This window comes from Eurosta solidaginis, chromosome 4 (genome assembly GCF_040869045.1).
Source record: "Eurosta solidaginis isolate ZX-2024a chromosome 4, ASM4086904v1, whole genome shotgun sequence".
NCBI lineage: Eukaryota > Metazoa > Arthropoda > Insecta > Diptera > Tephritidae > Eurosta > Eurosta solidaginis.
Genome location: NC_090322.1, coordinates 63968991 through 63984788, shown reverse-complemented (window position 1 = coordinate 63984788; position 15798 = coordinate 63968991). Strand labels below are relative to the sequence as shown.

Here is a 15798-nt window from a genome sequence, read left to right as displayed (position 1 = left end):
GGATCAAATATATGATATTGCACAGTGTGGTGTATGATAAACGCGAGGCCGCCTCCATTTCCGCTCTCGCGATCTTTTCTGTGGACATTATACCCAGAACAGATCTGCAATGCAGATCTTGCTGTGAGTTTAGTCTCTTGAATCGCAGCAATGCGGATGTTGTGCCGCTTCATGAAGTCGACTATCTCCGTGATCTTCCCAGTTAATCCATTACAGTTTAACTGCAGAATTCTGAAGTGCATAGGGGGAGACGTCGTCACTCTGGGAGTAAGTGACGGGTGACTACGCCTGGGTTGTGGAAGGCCAGAATGCGATTGCTGTTGAGGTCCTGTGACTAGACGTCCTTGGGTAGGCATTGGGGTACCCGGTGTATTTGGGTATGCGGCCTGGCAACATGGCGCAATGAAACCCGTCGGGGGCAAAGGTCAAAAATTAGGGCGCAAAAGTTTACTAGGCAACTCTGTCTAGTAAGAGAGCGATCAGCTGGCACGTTCTTACCGAAAAACTCAATTTTTTTTTTTATTTCTACGTTCCGGGCTACGTACGCATTTACATTAGGGGGACTCATGTAACCGTATAAATGCCTTATAAAGTGTGTAAACGTATAAATTTATCTAGTTTACGCACGAGCTGTCAAATTTTGTATGAAAAATCATTTACACAATTTGTATAAATTTACGCGCACATTTCATTGTGTAAACGCGGTAAACTCAAAGGAATGCAACCTTGCAGATATTACAGACGGCATTTTCATCAAAAATCTCCAACATCAGCAAGTAAAGGCGTTTTAGTTTTGATTTTTCACTTAATCTTGGTATTTTTTAATTTGTATAACAATCAAAAAAATTTTTTTGGAAATAATACAGCTGAAAAACAATCAAGTTTATCAAGAGTATTACTAGGTGCGTTCATATAACCGCGTGTGTAAATGGATATAATTTTACACCTTATAAGTTTATACGCTATCATGAGTCCCCCTAATGTACATTCATAGAATAGGTGTCAGCTAACGCGTTTTTTGTACGTACGTTCGCGGGTAATAGCAGCTTAAAGGCCCCATTACTGATACTTAGCATAGACTTGGCGTAAACTTGGCAACTTAGCCTTGATTATACTCCACTTAGCGCATACAATCTGGCATCATAATCAATAAATGTCAATTTGTATGACAAAATGTCAAAATGAAATGGAAACAAACAAATGGCATCTCAAAATGTAAACGTCACTTAGAACTTACATAGAAAATCAAAATTCAACAGACTTCTAAGTCAAGTTAAGTGGTGCTAAGTTTTGAGTAAACAGTAACAGAACTGTAAGTGACAGTTCTCAAGCCAAGTCAAGTCTATGCTAAGTATCAGTAATGGGGCCTTAACTGCAGGTTAAGTGGCGCAAGGGTGCACTTCCTGGGAGCTCCCTTTCTGGATACTCCTGACGTAGTGGTGGAACATGACATCAAAGGACTTGGTAGCCTTTATTAAGTCCTCAAAATGGTGTGAAGAGGAAAGGCAATGGTGTCTTTTCGTTGTATAACAACAGGCCTAATGACCCTTGGTAGCCACTTCATCCTAGCTTGGCAAACAGAATAACACTTATGTTTCTTTCGAATAATTAATAAATTGTGTAAGTTTTACTTAATACAAATTTTTATTCAGTTATTTATTGTTTAAGCATAATACATATTTTATTTTGCAAACGTACATATGTATATATGTATATATGTTGTTATATGATTAATATTTTACAGTTTAAATTAAAATACGATAATGATTAATCTTATAAAAAATGATTCAAAAACATACTTAAAATATGAAGAGTACATTGTTGTATGTATGTTTGTATGTGTGAATGCACATCTACAAACTAAATATGCAGTTATATATAAAAGTATGTAGTTTTAGCGCAGCTAAAAGACTAAAATGTTTATTCAATTAATATATGATTTTAATTGTTGAACATACTGCTCAACGCCTAAAAGTAGATAAACAAAAATGTTTGTATATAATTAAAATTATTAAAAAAAAACAGCTTCAATGCATTCACTTAGTTTATGTTTTCAAATTATCAAATTATTATCGAGCTGTTTACATGCAATTCCGGCTTAAATGCGGATACGTGCTTATGTATGTATGCGATTATATTTATATATACATACATATATATATATTATATGTCTATTTTTCCTTCAGCTTAATAAATTCAATTAAATAAACGCTAAATACAAATGTATGTGTGGATGTATACAAAAACGCATTTTGAGGCTAAACAAAACAAATTTGTACATAAAATTGGCTTTGCAAAAACTGGCATGAGGATACATCGGTAGCCTCAACAGAAAGGAAATCAAAGTTAGTAATGCTTATCCATCCATGAAGGGAATGTGGCATGTTTAATTTCTACCAAAAAAATGCGTAATCTGTATTTAACCACGCCCACTTTTTATATATCAAATATTTGGGATAAGTAGAGTTCTTTGATTTTGTTACGCCCATTTGAGCTGCTAGCTTCAAATTTGGCATGTAGGTTGGATACATTGAGCTTACTCACTATACATATATAAAAAAATTTGAAAAATGGGCGTGGCAACACCTGCCTATTAAAAGAAATTTTCCTACTTTCGCTAGCGGTATCTCTACTAGAACGGTTAAATGTAAAGTTATGAAATTTGGTAGGAAGAATTCTTATTCAAGGTTGATCTGCTTCTGCCAACAAAATCGGTCGATGAAATTGACACGTCTTGGTATACAAACATATACATATGTACGTATGTATTAATATAGAAAGGAAATTTCATTGGTATACCCACCAAAAAAGGTATACCTTAGGCAAATAACTGTTATATATAAAGAGTTCAGTTTAATACAATGCGACTGCACTGATGCCATTAGACATAAGGAAGGTTTAATTCTCTCTTCAACACAGCCTTATGCATACTACATATAACGTCTAATTATACGACATTAAACATTAAACGAGGCCATTATAAGGTTTACCAGTCATCCTTAGTTCTTGTAATCGCTAAAGTAATTTTTTGGTGGGTATGCACGCATACATCTAGAAAATTTCAACTTAATTGGTTCTTGCACAAAAATATTTTAATAAATATTTTAACGAATTCATTTCTCCATAAATTTTTTCTCAAATTCTAGTATAAGATATTTTTCTTTTGAAAAAAAAAAAACACAGAACTGTCTCTTCTATGGCTTTAGTTTTCTTTTGGCGATGTAGAATTATTTGTTTTATTTTCCTTCGAGCGCTTTGTCGCCGAATTGGAGTTGGAATTTGGCGTTGCCGACGTCGTTGAAGATGTTGGAGTTGTAGTAGATTTGCGGCTATTGACTGCCACAACTTTAGTGCTATTATTTGGCGTTGAGTTGTTGCTGCCACTGACGTTTGGACTAACATCGGTCAAAGTTGATTGTTCAATGTTTGTACCCATTGATGAATTGATGAAATTTATGTATTGATGCAATTTTAAAGCTGCAACCAGTGAACTCAAATAGTCGTTTAGGTTTCCTTGTTGCATACGCTTGATCTGTCTGGAAACGTTTCGATAGACACGACGCGAGATCTTATGCGAGAGTCGGCCAACGGTCTGGACTGAGTGTAATACAGGGTCCTCGTTGGCGGAAACTGGTACTGCAAAGATAGAAAGGAAACAAAAAATTAATAGGCCTTAATCTAAAATTGTGCTAGCTCGTTTCAAATTAATACGTACAAAAAAGTATGCGTAGAGATGCGTTTTACTCAATCTTATGCATTATGAGTACATTGCAAGTATTTTTATGGAGAACGATAGATTGAGTGAGATTTGTGCCATCTGATATGGAAAAGTAGCCAACTCCAATCTTTTGTTGCGAGCAAAGCATAAGAAGAAGAATTTGACATTTGCTTTGGCTAAGGGTGCTGGCACACTTTGCAGGTGAAATTATTTTTGCCACTCGTTGGTAGCTGTTCTAACATTTTTGGCAATTAAAAACTGCAATATAACAAATGAATACAACACAAAATATTTTAGCAAGTATTTTTGTTGTATAGGGAGAATGTTTATAACAGTGCTTCGCGAAATTTTGTATGTGAATGGGCGAGGCGAAATAAACTTCAATTGCCAAGTCTGAAGTTCCTTCATACATTTTTACAAAGGCAACACCTTTGTTGATTGTGGCGATGTTACTGGAATGCATACGCTTGTGTTAAACGCATCTATATGAAAAGGTTGAGTGTGGCTCGGCCTTAAATGTTGTTATCACGATTGTCGATTGTCGTTTAACGTAGCTGACGATCTCGATATTTTGTGAACTAAATGCAAGAGTCGTAATCTTGTACGACTATCGCATCGCCATCTCTGATGTAACGTTTGCTTAGAGATGCCGTCCTACACAAAGAGGTCGAAGCTCACTTAGTTCAGAGTAGGTAAAATAGAGACGATTCAACGTCACGAAAATAGAAAAATAATAAGACTGAAATCGGCAGTTAGTAAGATCATACAACGTTTTTTTAATGCCAATGCTTGATTTCCATTAATCAAAATGACTGAAATCAAAAACTGCTTCAACTGACCCGCTGGTCAGTTCGAGTCGAAGGCGTTGCCATTGTGTTAGATTACTGACAATGCTTCTTTTATAATTATACATTATTCTCAATTAAATTTTTTGAAGTTTGATCTTCTTTAAATTTGCAATTAAAACACAGTGCTAGAAATTATATTCTACATTCAGCGTTGGACCTTCTCTTTGCCCTACTTTCTCGTCGTATACCGACATTTGACAATAATGACAGGGGTGAATATTTTTATGAATTTATTCTTACCAGAAAATTGTTTATTTCCCTATTAACTAAATTTATTATGTCAGGATTACGGCTAACATAGTCTATAAGCTCACTAATTATGCGGAACGACATTGAGAGGAATACAGTGGAAGCAGCCACTAGGAATCTTACATCGAGTTCAACATCTTGTTGATCGACTACAAGTAAAAGAAGAGACAAAGTACTTAATTCAAACAAATATTTAATAGTGAGCATGTAAATATTTTAAAAGGTTATAACGTAGAAAATGAATGTTAGATGGGTTGTTTTTGGCCATACATAAACACGAAAGTTTGGTGTCGTTTTTAAGCGCAAACTAAATTGATCAAAAAACCAACTAATAATGGAATTGCATATGTAAGGTTGAGGAAGACAGGACCTGGAATATAAAAAAAGCGACGACATTCTTTTGTGTTTAGTTTTAAAGCTGAAGATAAGCCGAACACCTTACAAGCCAAAATAATTTTTGGAGAACTACTTGTTCGCGCAGAGCTGTGGCTAATTAATTTAATAAATGTAGGATCTACGTATATGCGTAACGTATGTGAGTTTAATGAATGGGCCAAGCGTACAATCCCTGTAGGAAAAATCTCTAGTTCAAAACTCGTGCGCTTCTAGTACATTCGAAACCACTAATAGTCCGCCATCCTTTTTCGCATTAATTTTTTTCTAATTCAGAACTAGATTCAAAGAAGTTAGTATTTTCCAAGAGGATAGAGTCTGCATTTCATATCATAATTGTGATCTCATTGGAAAGGGCAATCACTACAGATTTTTGGAAACCAATATTTTATAACATAGTCCTGGTTTTTGATAGGGATTTTAATTTGGTAGTTAAAGAAACTTCTGTTAAAACTATGGACTCATCATTCAGTCTATGTGAGGTCCTACTATTCAACATAACCTACCGTTATTTAAGTAATCACTCCATGTGGAACAAAAGCAACTAGTCGAGTATTCAACCAAACTGGAACTGGTTCCGATCTACGTGTGAGTCCCTTGAACTCAAAACTGAGTTTTCTGAATAGTAGTCGATGGAGAGATATCCTTAAATTTTAAGTGTCGACTTGAAAATTTGTGGGGGCTTTTACAAAACGTATGAAATAGTGTTTGAGTTAATACCCACCTACAAGTTTATGGCGATGTAACGTTCTAGTCAGTGTAAGTTCTCTCAAAATATGTATAGATTTGGTTTGTTGCTCATATGAAATCCACTTTGCTTTGAAAATCAAGCTGAATATGTTGTTGAAAGCAAATCCCTATTTATAATAATACTTTTCAGTAGTTTTGGGATACAATCATACCAGCTTCGTTTCATTCATCTTTGGAATGGAAAGAGGGTTTATTTTGATTAGTGGCATAATGAAAAATTTATATTGGAAAAAAAATTAGGTGAATAGCCTGCCCAACCTAAGAACAAGGTTTAATGAGTTTTTGCGGTTGTGGGTAGTCCTTCGCCGAATTTAAATTATTGTATGACCACTCGAACCTTTGGGCAGGCATGGCTACCGCGGAAATATTCCCAGTTCCTCAACCCGCTGGTCACTGTATGAAGTCTCGTGAACATTGCTATCACTTACATATCGCCATAAGTTACATATCTTAAAGAAACTTTGGAATTTGAGCTTTAGAGTCTAAAGTTTAGAGAGTGAGGTAGGTATCATGCTTTAGATATTGCAAGTGATTTTTCTTTTTACAAAACCGATTATAACCGGTGCCTCTGATTGTAACAGTTTAGTTATTTTTTCAGTCAAATAACGTTTTTCGTTTGATTTCTAGCACTTAGCCCTTTCTAACTAAACGGATAAAGTTTTTAACGTTGACTTGTTTGTAAAAAACCATTGTTTCCAAAGTGCTAAAAGCAGAGTCCTTATTCCATGTGGAGCCTCGTTCCACGATCTTGCTTGGTGGAGGAGCTATTAGTAGGCCAATCATACAGATCCGTCGGTATTGACCTAAGCAAGCATGAAATATTATTATAATTAGATTTTTTACAGTTAGGCGTTATACCTAGGCTCTTTTGCACGGGTGGCATTGGGGGTTTATAATTAATGTTTTTAGTAAACTTTGGAAGCGATACCAAAATGTAATGAACAGGCAGACTACATAGCCCACCAGGGTGCTATAGCAGCACTCTATTGTCCAGAGCACTTCTATGGACTCACAAAGGCACACACTAGGGAAACAACGCAATTCAGACCACACTAGAGTGAATGCCCAGGTCAAAGACAGGCCAGATTGTTTATACTCGCAGCAACGAGTGCATTAGCCAAGCTCATTACTTTAAGCAGTGAGGGCTTACTCTCAATGGTTGCTATACAGGACACTGTAGTCTACGATTTCATCTAAGAAAGTAAAATCCATCCGATACACAAATATATCGGTTTTGCGAACTGGAGTATGAAACGCCGGTTCACATTCTCTGCGAATGCGTCGCTCTGGCAAGGCTGGTGCCGTGACTCTTAACCCCTTCTTGATATGCAGTAAGAAGCATGATCGTTTGATCGTTCTAGATCTAACCGTAGCTGTGAAATGTGTAGGGTGTTTCCGAAACGGATGTCGGTATATGGAATAACGAACAAGATAATTTTGGATTTCCAGTTTAAATGTCCTTAATGTAAAGTTTTTTTTAAAACAACAACTGAATTCAATTAAAAATAAGTAAATGTAAGGCGCTGTAACCTCCGAAGAGATTTTAGGCCGAGCTTTTCTTCCAATTTGCGTCGTGCTTCTTTCAATGTTTCCTACAAATTGGCGGTACGGGACCTACTTGTTTTATGCTGGCTCTGAGCGACATTTGCAAGGCAGATGAGTTTTCACTGAGAGCTTTTCATGGCAGAAATACACTCGGAGTGCTTGCCAAACACAGCCGAGGGGGACCCCGCTTAGAAAAATTTTCTTCTAATTGTAAAACCTTATTTCTAAAATTTTGATGTTGGTTTGCCTGGGGCGTGAACTCAGGATCTTCGGTGTGGTAGGCGGAGCACGCTACCATCACACCACGGTGGCTGCCAAATTCAAATTAGTTAGTAACAAAAGGGTCAGTGAACGTGGCTTAGCCGTTAGCAACATAATATTTGTAGATATTTTTTTTTAGATTGAATTTTGCATGCCATATAGATTTATATCTTGAGAAATTTATTTTAACTTACAGTCATCGTCAACGTGTTTGCCATTTTGCGCGACAGCAATTTGTTTATTATCTGAGAATAAAAATTATTTGATATCAATTTATTGTTCAAAGAGGGCGTAGCCGTAATAACCATAAACACAAAGCGATTAATGTTTTTATTTACACCTATTTATTTGTATTAGCGATTTAGAGATGCGATGATGCAGTTGAAATTTTGAATCTTGGATATTAAAAAAAAAAATTCTTGGATATTAGCATCCAATTTTTTAATAGAGAGGGAATCTCCTTGTTCTGGTATTGAAGAAAATTATTTCTACAAGCTAAAACGAAATTGCAATTGGTTCAGAAATGCACGAAAAGGATACGAAAATGTCGTTTAAAAATGAAAATTGAAATGAATATTAGTTTCGTAATAAATCTATTTTTTATTATGATGAAACTGTGCCTCGATTTCGCTCATCTTAAAACATACAATCCCACAAAAATCCTAAGTTCTTTGCATTTACTTCAGTACTATACAAATTCTTTATAAATCATACATACCCACATAGCTGGGCATAGGCACTAAATTTTAGTGCGTTAAGCATTCAAATACCATTAACAAAATTTCACAAAAGTTTTCGAAAGTTGTTTCAACTATTTTAAAAAAATTTGGATTTTGGAGTATTTATACTGCGACGTGAGAACGACACAAACAAAAAAAATTCCCCTTTTTTTACTTATTCTACGAAATGTCCCTCAAAGAATAACAAAGGATTTTTTTCTAAAATCCAGCATCACTGGTCATGACTACGTTTGTTGAATAAGTGAATAATTCATAGATCTTTTACCGATGGATAGAGAGTATCGTGAGACACAAGGCATAGGTTTTAACGTACTAATTTTAGAAGCTTAATAAAACAAATAGCCATTTCTAATTTTAGAAAAGAGAATATTACTCTAAAAACATATAAATTTAAAAGCGTGCATCGAGGAACGACTACGGAAAACTTGCATTTCATTTTTGATTCACAAATAGTTTGAAATATTCTCAAGTCTTTCAAATATCGCAAAAATAGAGGCGATTACTCGCTTAAAAAATCATATTTCGGAAACTCATACATTTGCCGCAACCGAAGAAACACAACATTTTTAAAATATTTGTTCTTTTAACATTCTATAGTAGTTTTTTGCAGTGCTGAAGATACTTTTTTTGTCTCAGAAAAAAAGGAGTCCACAATGAAATTGTTACAACTTTTGTTAAAATAATTTAAAAAACTTATATTGTAGTGAAAAGTTATTTAACATAACATACCCAAAAAGATAAAAACCCAAACCCAAACATGTTTGGAAGATGAACTACATATGGAAAGGCCGTCATGTTAGTTGCGTTTCGTCATCGTAATATTTCTCACAGACTGATGGTGTAGAGTAAAGGGCCCATTACTGATACTTAGCATAGACTTGACTTGGCTTGAGAACTGTCACTTACAGTTCTGTTAAATGAACATTGCATGTTACTGATTACTCAAAACTTAGCAACACTTAACTTGACTTAGAAGTCTGTTGATTTTTGATTTTCTATGTAAGTTCTAAGTGACGTTTACATTTTGAGATGCCATTTGTTTGTTTCCATTTCATTTTGACATTTTGTCATACAAATTGACATTTATTTATAAATAAATTTCACCGCTGATTATGATGCCAGATTGTATGCGCCAAGTGGAGTATAGTCGTGGCTAAGTTGCCAAGCTTACGCCAAGTGAAGTCAAGTCTATGCTAAGTATCAGTAATGGGGGCTTAAGAATATGTGTGAAGCAAGACTGGCTCAATTGAGCTATGGCGCGCCGACCACTGATATAAGCGCAGGAAACATACTCAGCACGTGTTTGGAAGTGCCCCTAATCAACTTTTTTGCAACAGAAACACGCTCGCCTTAAGGCATTGTGGGAATACAAGCGTCAGAGAAGGCAAAACTTTTTCAATTGCCAAATGTCAAGCTTTTTACCAGAAAAAGGCACAGCATGTGCGGAAGCGTAACACTAAATAATCAATGTTAAGATTTACATTGCCAGATCACAATACAAAGAGAACAAAGAGTGTTCTGAGTAGATTAAGAACATGACTCGCCAAAAAATTTAATGCCCCTATTACTGTTTACAACTCAACTCTGGTTGAGCTGAAATTTCGCAATTTGGTATTACAGATTATAACTCAACTTGTCAAAAAAATGTCGGTTGAGTTGTCTAGTCCAACAACTTTTTATGGCATTACGGTTTACAACCTTGTGTTGGTGTAGTTGTCAAAGACGTCAAAATCTTACAACTGATTATTAGCAGTTGTCTCATACAATTTTGCAGTTGTTTTGAAAAAAGGTAACGTTTTACAAAACGGTTCACCACCCAATTTTTAACAAAAATTTTCAAAGTTGTTATCAAAAGACACGTTTCGACCTCCAATTTTAGAATCCGAAAACAAAAATTTAAAATTTAATTTCTATCATATCATTTCGGTTCAAATTTTCATGTGGTTGTTGTATTTTGCTAGATTTGTTGTACATACTAATGCAGAAAGGCGTTGGACCCACCCAGGGTTATTTTTATTGAAGGCCGCCAACGCAGAAAGATGTTCTGTGCAAAAAAACTATGGTTTGGGCCTCATATTTCGGGCCCTCTCGGGGCCATTTTGTTGGTTTTTGTGAATATTTTTCGACAGAAATAAAATTTTTAATTTTCGCTTTCTAATCCCAAAAACGGAGATCGAAACGCGTCTTTTGATACCACCTTTGATAAGAGTTAGATGGTGCACGGTCTCATAAAACGTTACCGAAAAAAAACAAAAAATTTAAAGCCGGTAGTTAAACCTTTTTTAATCGAACAAAAATCTACAGTTTTGTACACATTTATAGAAAAACAACGTTTAAACGAAGGATTACATTGAATAACTTTTTGACTTTATGGAGCGACATTCCGAAGTTGGACGAGGCTGGCCGCAGTTCGGATGCAACCAAAAAAGGTGAAATTGTGCGAACGTGAGTCCCGTTGATACTAATCACTACTCCTGGGAATCCTGTTTTAGAGTAAAATACAATTTTTGCTGTTTGGGTTTTAATCCACTTCGCATTAATATGCTCCTCAATAATATCTAAGACCTCTTTAACAACTATAGATGTTATAGGTTGTGCCAGTCCAACACTAAAATCATTTCCACGGCATTTTTGATAGCAGCCGTCAGCAAGGAATCGGAGTGTAGCGCATAATTTTAAAATATGAGGTACAGCCGTCCCTCCAAAGCGTTTGCGGAAATGGCCCTTCATTTCGTTTAGTAAGGAGCAAAATGCTTCCTTACTTAACCGAAAATAGCTTACAAATCTGCAAAATAACTACATTAGAATCTTATCAATTGTCACTTAAACGTTTTCTTACTTGGTGCTTGGTAATTCCAAGGGATTGGAGTGATCGCGTAAATGTTTTCTTATTCGCAACATAACGCATTTGACGCATTTGTCACTAACATTTTCGTCGTTATAAAAAAATTCTATGCTAATATCCATTTTGTTATTAATAAAGAATCACTTGCAAATGCTTAAATTTCAGCCACAAATTGATCAGCTGTTCATTTATCTGTCAAATCATCACTTTCTTAGGTTGGCAACTCAATTCAACTTCAACTGAAATAAGTTTTAATTCGTAATACCAAACAGGATTTGAGATGTCTGAAAGTTGAGTTGTTTTAATTACAACCCAACTAAGTTGAGGTCTATACCGTAATAGGGGCATAAGTGACTGCTCTTTCGCACACGCAATGAAAACTCAATTATGATATGAAAGGTAGATCCCAGGACCCATAGACTTGTAGTAGTCTGCACCGGTATTTGTGTTATATGTAAGTATCTAATCTTAATAACGTAAGCTTAACTTATAATGAATGTTAGTATGAGTTATTATGCAGAGTATTAGGCATGGCGAAATCAGGAACAGATGACGGCCGGAAAACAGCTTATTGGTGCTTTTTTAATATGATTTGACGCTGAAAGTTTCAGCGCAGTACGATTTTGACATTAATTCATCGATAAAAAAAAAAGTACATGGAATTTGTATTTATTGCTTGAAACACAATGCCGAGCGACGGCGATATACGCCGCGTCGGGCGATGACATTACGCCCAGACATTTCGTCTACTTAAAACACAATGCCGGGCGAAATTGACGCTGTTTATTCAGAGTGGCCATTATTTAGAAATAAAGATGGAAAAAATTAAAACCGTTTTAATTCTCTGCTTTAGCACTTGACTGCTAAAACACGCCCAAAATGTTAAGAAATTAACAAAACAAAACAAAAATGTTGAGAAATTAAATTAAAAATTATATGTAAAGAAAAAAAATTTGTTTTTGGATATTATGTTTTCTTTTTTCATACTTAAAAAATTGAACAGCAGCAACCCTTGGGATGTTTGTCGTCATCGCCCGGCGGCGACGATAGAAATAAATCTATCGTCGCAAAATGACGTCGCGTAAATTTCTCTCTTGGCGTTCATTGTGTTCACCTTCATGTAATTATGGGGATTCTATTTTTGACAAGACGATGTTCGTCGCGTTTATTTCGCGTCGTCAGGGCATTGTGTTTCAAGCTTATGTTGGTATGTATGTCACCGTGCTGCCACCTTGTATCGTTTCGCCATGGTATTAGTATTATGAATATATGTATATTCATTTATAAGTAATGAAAGCTGTTAGTAACTTTTTGAGTTCATTAAATACAACATATAACCGAAAATCGAAGAAAACTCACCACTATAATCTTCACTATCGTCATCGCTTCTGGGGAAGTAATACTCTAATAGACGTTCTGCCAAAGCTGTTGTAGCATCAACGCCCGATACTGCAATACTGCCATAATGCGTGGCTAACACTTCGTTCGCCTTGGCCCACGCAAGATCCTTCAATGAAGCTGCTTTTTGTTGACCGGCAGACTTCAATTTCGATACACGTTCAAAATGTGGCTGCACAACTTCAACCACTTTGCTTTTAGCTTGATTATACATCTCTTGTGGTGTTTCCTTAATAATGGGTGCTGTCACTTCCAACTTGTCAATACCCTTTACAAGTGTCTGGTCCACATATTGTATGGGGCGATCAAGTTTCGAGACGATTGGGGCAGCTGTGACAACTGCGCGCGATACACAATCTTCGGCAGCATTTAGAGCCCAATTGAAAACTCGATTACGGCCTGCAAAAAAGCATAAAATTAAATTAGAGAAATGTCAAACAAAGTAACTGACAATAAACAAACCCAACATTATCAGTGTCTTGCAACAGATGGCGCAACGCTGAATAAATATAGTTGGTAAGAAGGAATAGAAGTAGCAATTTATCAGTCAAATAAACCACCGCTGTATAGCTAATTGGTTAGCGCAAGGTGCCTAAAGCGTATTGATGATGAAGGCGTAGCACCCTTCGAAATGGATCTATCTACGCAGCTATGGCGAGTTGTCTGAAAAATTTTCTACTTACTGTTCCAAAACCAAATAAAAAATTTTCAATTATAGAAAAATTAAAAAAGCAATAATCATTACAAAAAAATATTGTTCTGGCCTTGAGCTTGTTTAGAACCTTGATTAAATTAGTTTCTTCAATGAATTTTGGTCGGTTAAGGCAAGAATATTGTTAACAGGTTCCGCGGATAATAACAATGCCTCTACCACATTTTTGGCGAATTTTATTTTTACCTTATATATTCTGCTTTTTTTTTATACATCTACCACAATTTTGTTTGCAAACTAGTTGTCATCAGAAATTTTCAGGCCCCGTGGTTGAAATTCAATCCCTACGTACGACACTAGACCTTTCCTTATTTTTCTTTGCTGTTTTCTCCCCTCTCCTCTTCTATCCTCGCCTTCCCTCTCCTCGCTTCTTCTCTCCTCTTCTCTTCTCGAGTCTCTTTTCATCTCCTCTCCCTCCTTCACTTTCCTCTATTTTATTTTTATACCCAGCTGTACTTGTACGCAGGGTATTATAACTTTGATTGGATAATGGTTGGTTGTACAGGTATAAAGGAATCGAGATAGATATAGACTTCGATATATCAAAATCATCAGTATCGAAAAAAAAATTGATTGAGCAATGTCCGTCCGTCTGCCCGTTAACACGATAACTTGAGTAAATATTGAGATATCTTCACCAAATTTGGTACACGAGCTTATCTGGACTCAGAATAGATTGGCATTGAAAATGAGCGAAATCGGACGATAACCACGCCCACTTTTTATATATATAACATTTTGGAAAACACAAAAAACCTGATTATTTAGTAAATAATACACCTAGAATGTTGACATTTGACGTGTGGACTCATATTGAGACTTGATAAAAATTTGAAAAAATTTGTAAAATGGGCGTGGCACCACCCACTTGTGATAAAATCAATTTTACATTAATCATAAATCAAACATCGTTAAACCTATCTTAACAAAATTCGGCAGAACTACTATTAAGGAATGCTTTGTAGAAAAATTTACGAAATCGGTTAAGGACCACGCCCACTTTTATATAAAAGATTTTTAAAAGGGTTGTGGACGAATAAAATAAGCTATATCTTTGCAAAAAAGAGCTTTATAGCAATGGTATTTCATTTCCCAAGTGGATTTATAACAATAATTAGGAAAAACTTCAAATTTAAAAAATGGGCGTGGCACTGCGCCTTTTATGACTAAGCATTTTTCTATGTTTCGGGAGCCATAATTCGAAGAAAAATTAGTTCAGAATAGAACCATATGTATATGTATTATTGCGCAGCCTTGTAACACTATTAAGCACTCAAAACAAAAAACAACAGCATTTCAAGTGTACAGCTGGGTATGTAATGTTCTGTTTCACCCGAACTTAGACTTCCTTACTTGTTATTTTTCCAGGGGCCGTCCGGACTAGGTGAATACTTAACCGGTAGTAGCTTCGGCTACCAAAGTCATACCAAGACTTTAAAGGGGCACCACGGGGAGCAGATAGCCCGCGGAGCTTGCTCTGTTTCTGCTCATTTGGCGTAGGCCCCTTTTAGGAGCATCGTGGTGGCTGTGGTTGATATCCGAATGCGGTCAGAGTTGGTCAGCTCGAATGTGGAGTTGCATTGCAACCGGGTGCCATGACCCTTAGAATGGAAGAGGTGTTAGATAGGCCTCCAACCCCACCAGGGTGATGGTATGCCCACTCACATCATCGATTGTGACCGAGGTAGCGCTTGGCCTGGACATGTATTCTTGGATGTACCGTGAGGTTAGGCTAACAATGGCAGGTACTGACGTAAAACTTTTCACTTAATGTACTTCCAGAGGAAAAACTAAAGAAAATATATACATTTTTTTTCATTTGATTTATACAGATCTTTTGACTATAAGTACTAATTTTTGTATCTTATATACCTCGCAGGCCAAAAATCCGGCTTTTAGATACATAAAGCTTGAATGCTCCAAACTTTGATACATGAACATATGCATATACAAATGTATGAATTTTTGAATTTCGTAGACAATTTCATGGAATGACCCAAAATCGGATGATCCATTTACGCTATCGTAGACATATTCATCGCTTACGACATCGCTATATGCCTGCACGTTTAATGTTTCCAAATTTTTCCTTTGAATTAAACACGCTGATAAACTATTGCTAATTTATTGCTTATAATATAAATTGTGAAGTTATTTATACCTATGCATGTACGTATGTATGCACCTAAATGAACTTTCCTCCATCAAAGTGCAAAAATGATATTTATTGAATCTGCCATTTCGTTTGCTCTGACCAGTCACATTCAGAGTTCAAGTGATAAGATAAGCCAATTTTTTATGAATGCATGCTCGGGTATGAAGAAAATGGTGTACATGAC

At 35.9% G+C, this 15798-nt stretch overlaps 1 protein-coding gene across 7 annotated transcripts in view; it reads right to left on the bottom strand.

Moving 5' to 3' along the window:
- Nucleotides 1–1616: 1616 nt before the first annotated feature.
- Lsd-2 (Lipid storage droplet-2) overlaps nt 1617–15798 on the bottom strand; it is a 37161-nt gene continuing 22979 nt past the window's right edge. Inside the window, exons 2-6 of one of the 7 annotated variants that reach the window (XR_010952595.1) lie at nt 12709–13146; nt 7959–8009; nt 4807–4964; nt 3716–3976; nt 3499–3636 (exon numbers count right to left, since the gene is read on the bottom strand). Coding sequence is in view for 5 of the 7 variants with exons in the window: in XM_067781923.1 (XP_067638024.1) it covers nt 3203–3636; nt 7959–8009; nt 12709–13146; nt 13210–13216 (930 nt within the window). In the remaining 2 variants the exon portion in view is untranslated. Of the gene's footprint in view, nt 3637–3715; nt 3977–4806; nt 4965–7958; nt 8010–12708; nt 13147–13209; nt 13232–15798 lie in introns of those variants that run through there. The other 6 variants (XM_067781923.1, XM_067781922.1, XR_010952596.1 and 3 more) reach the window with 6 other exon arrangements.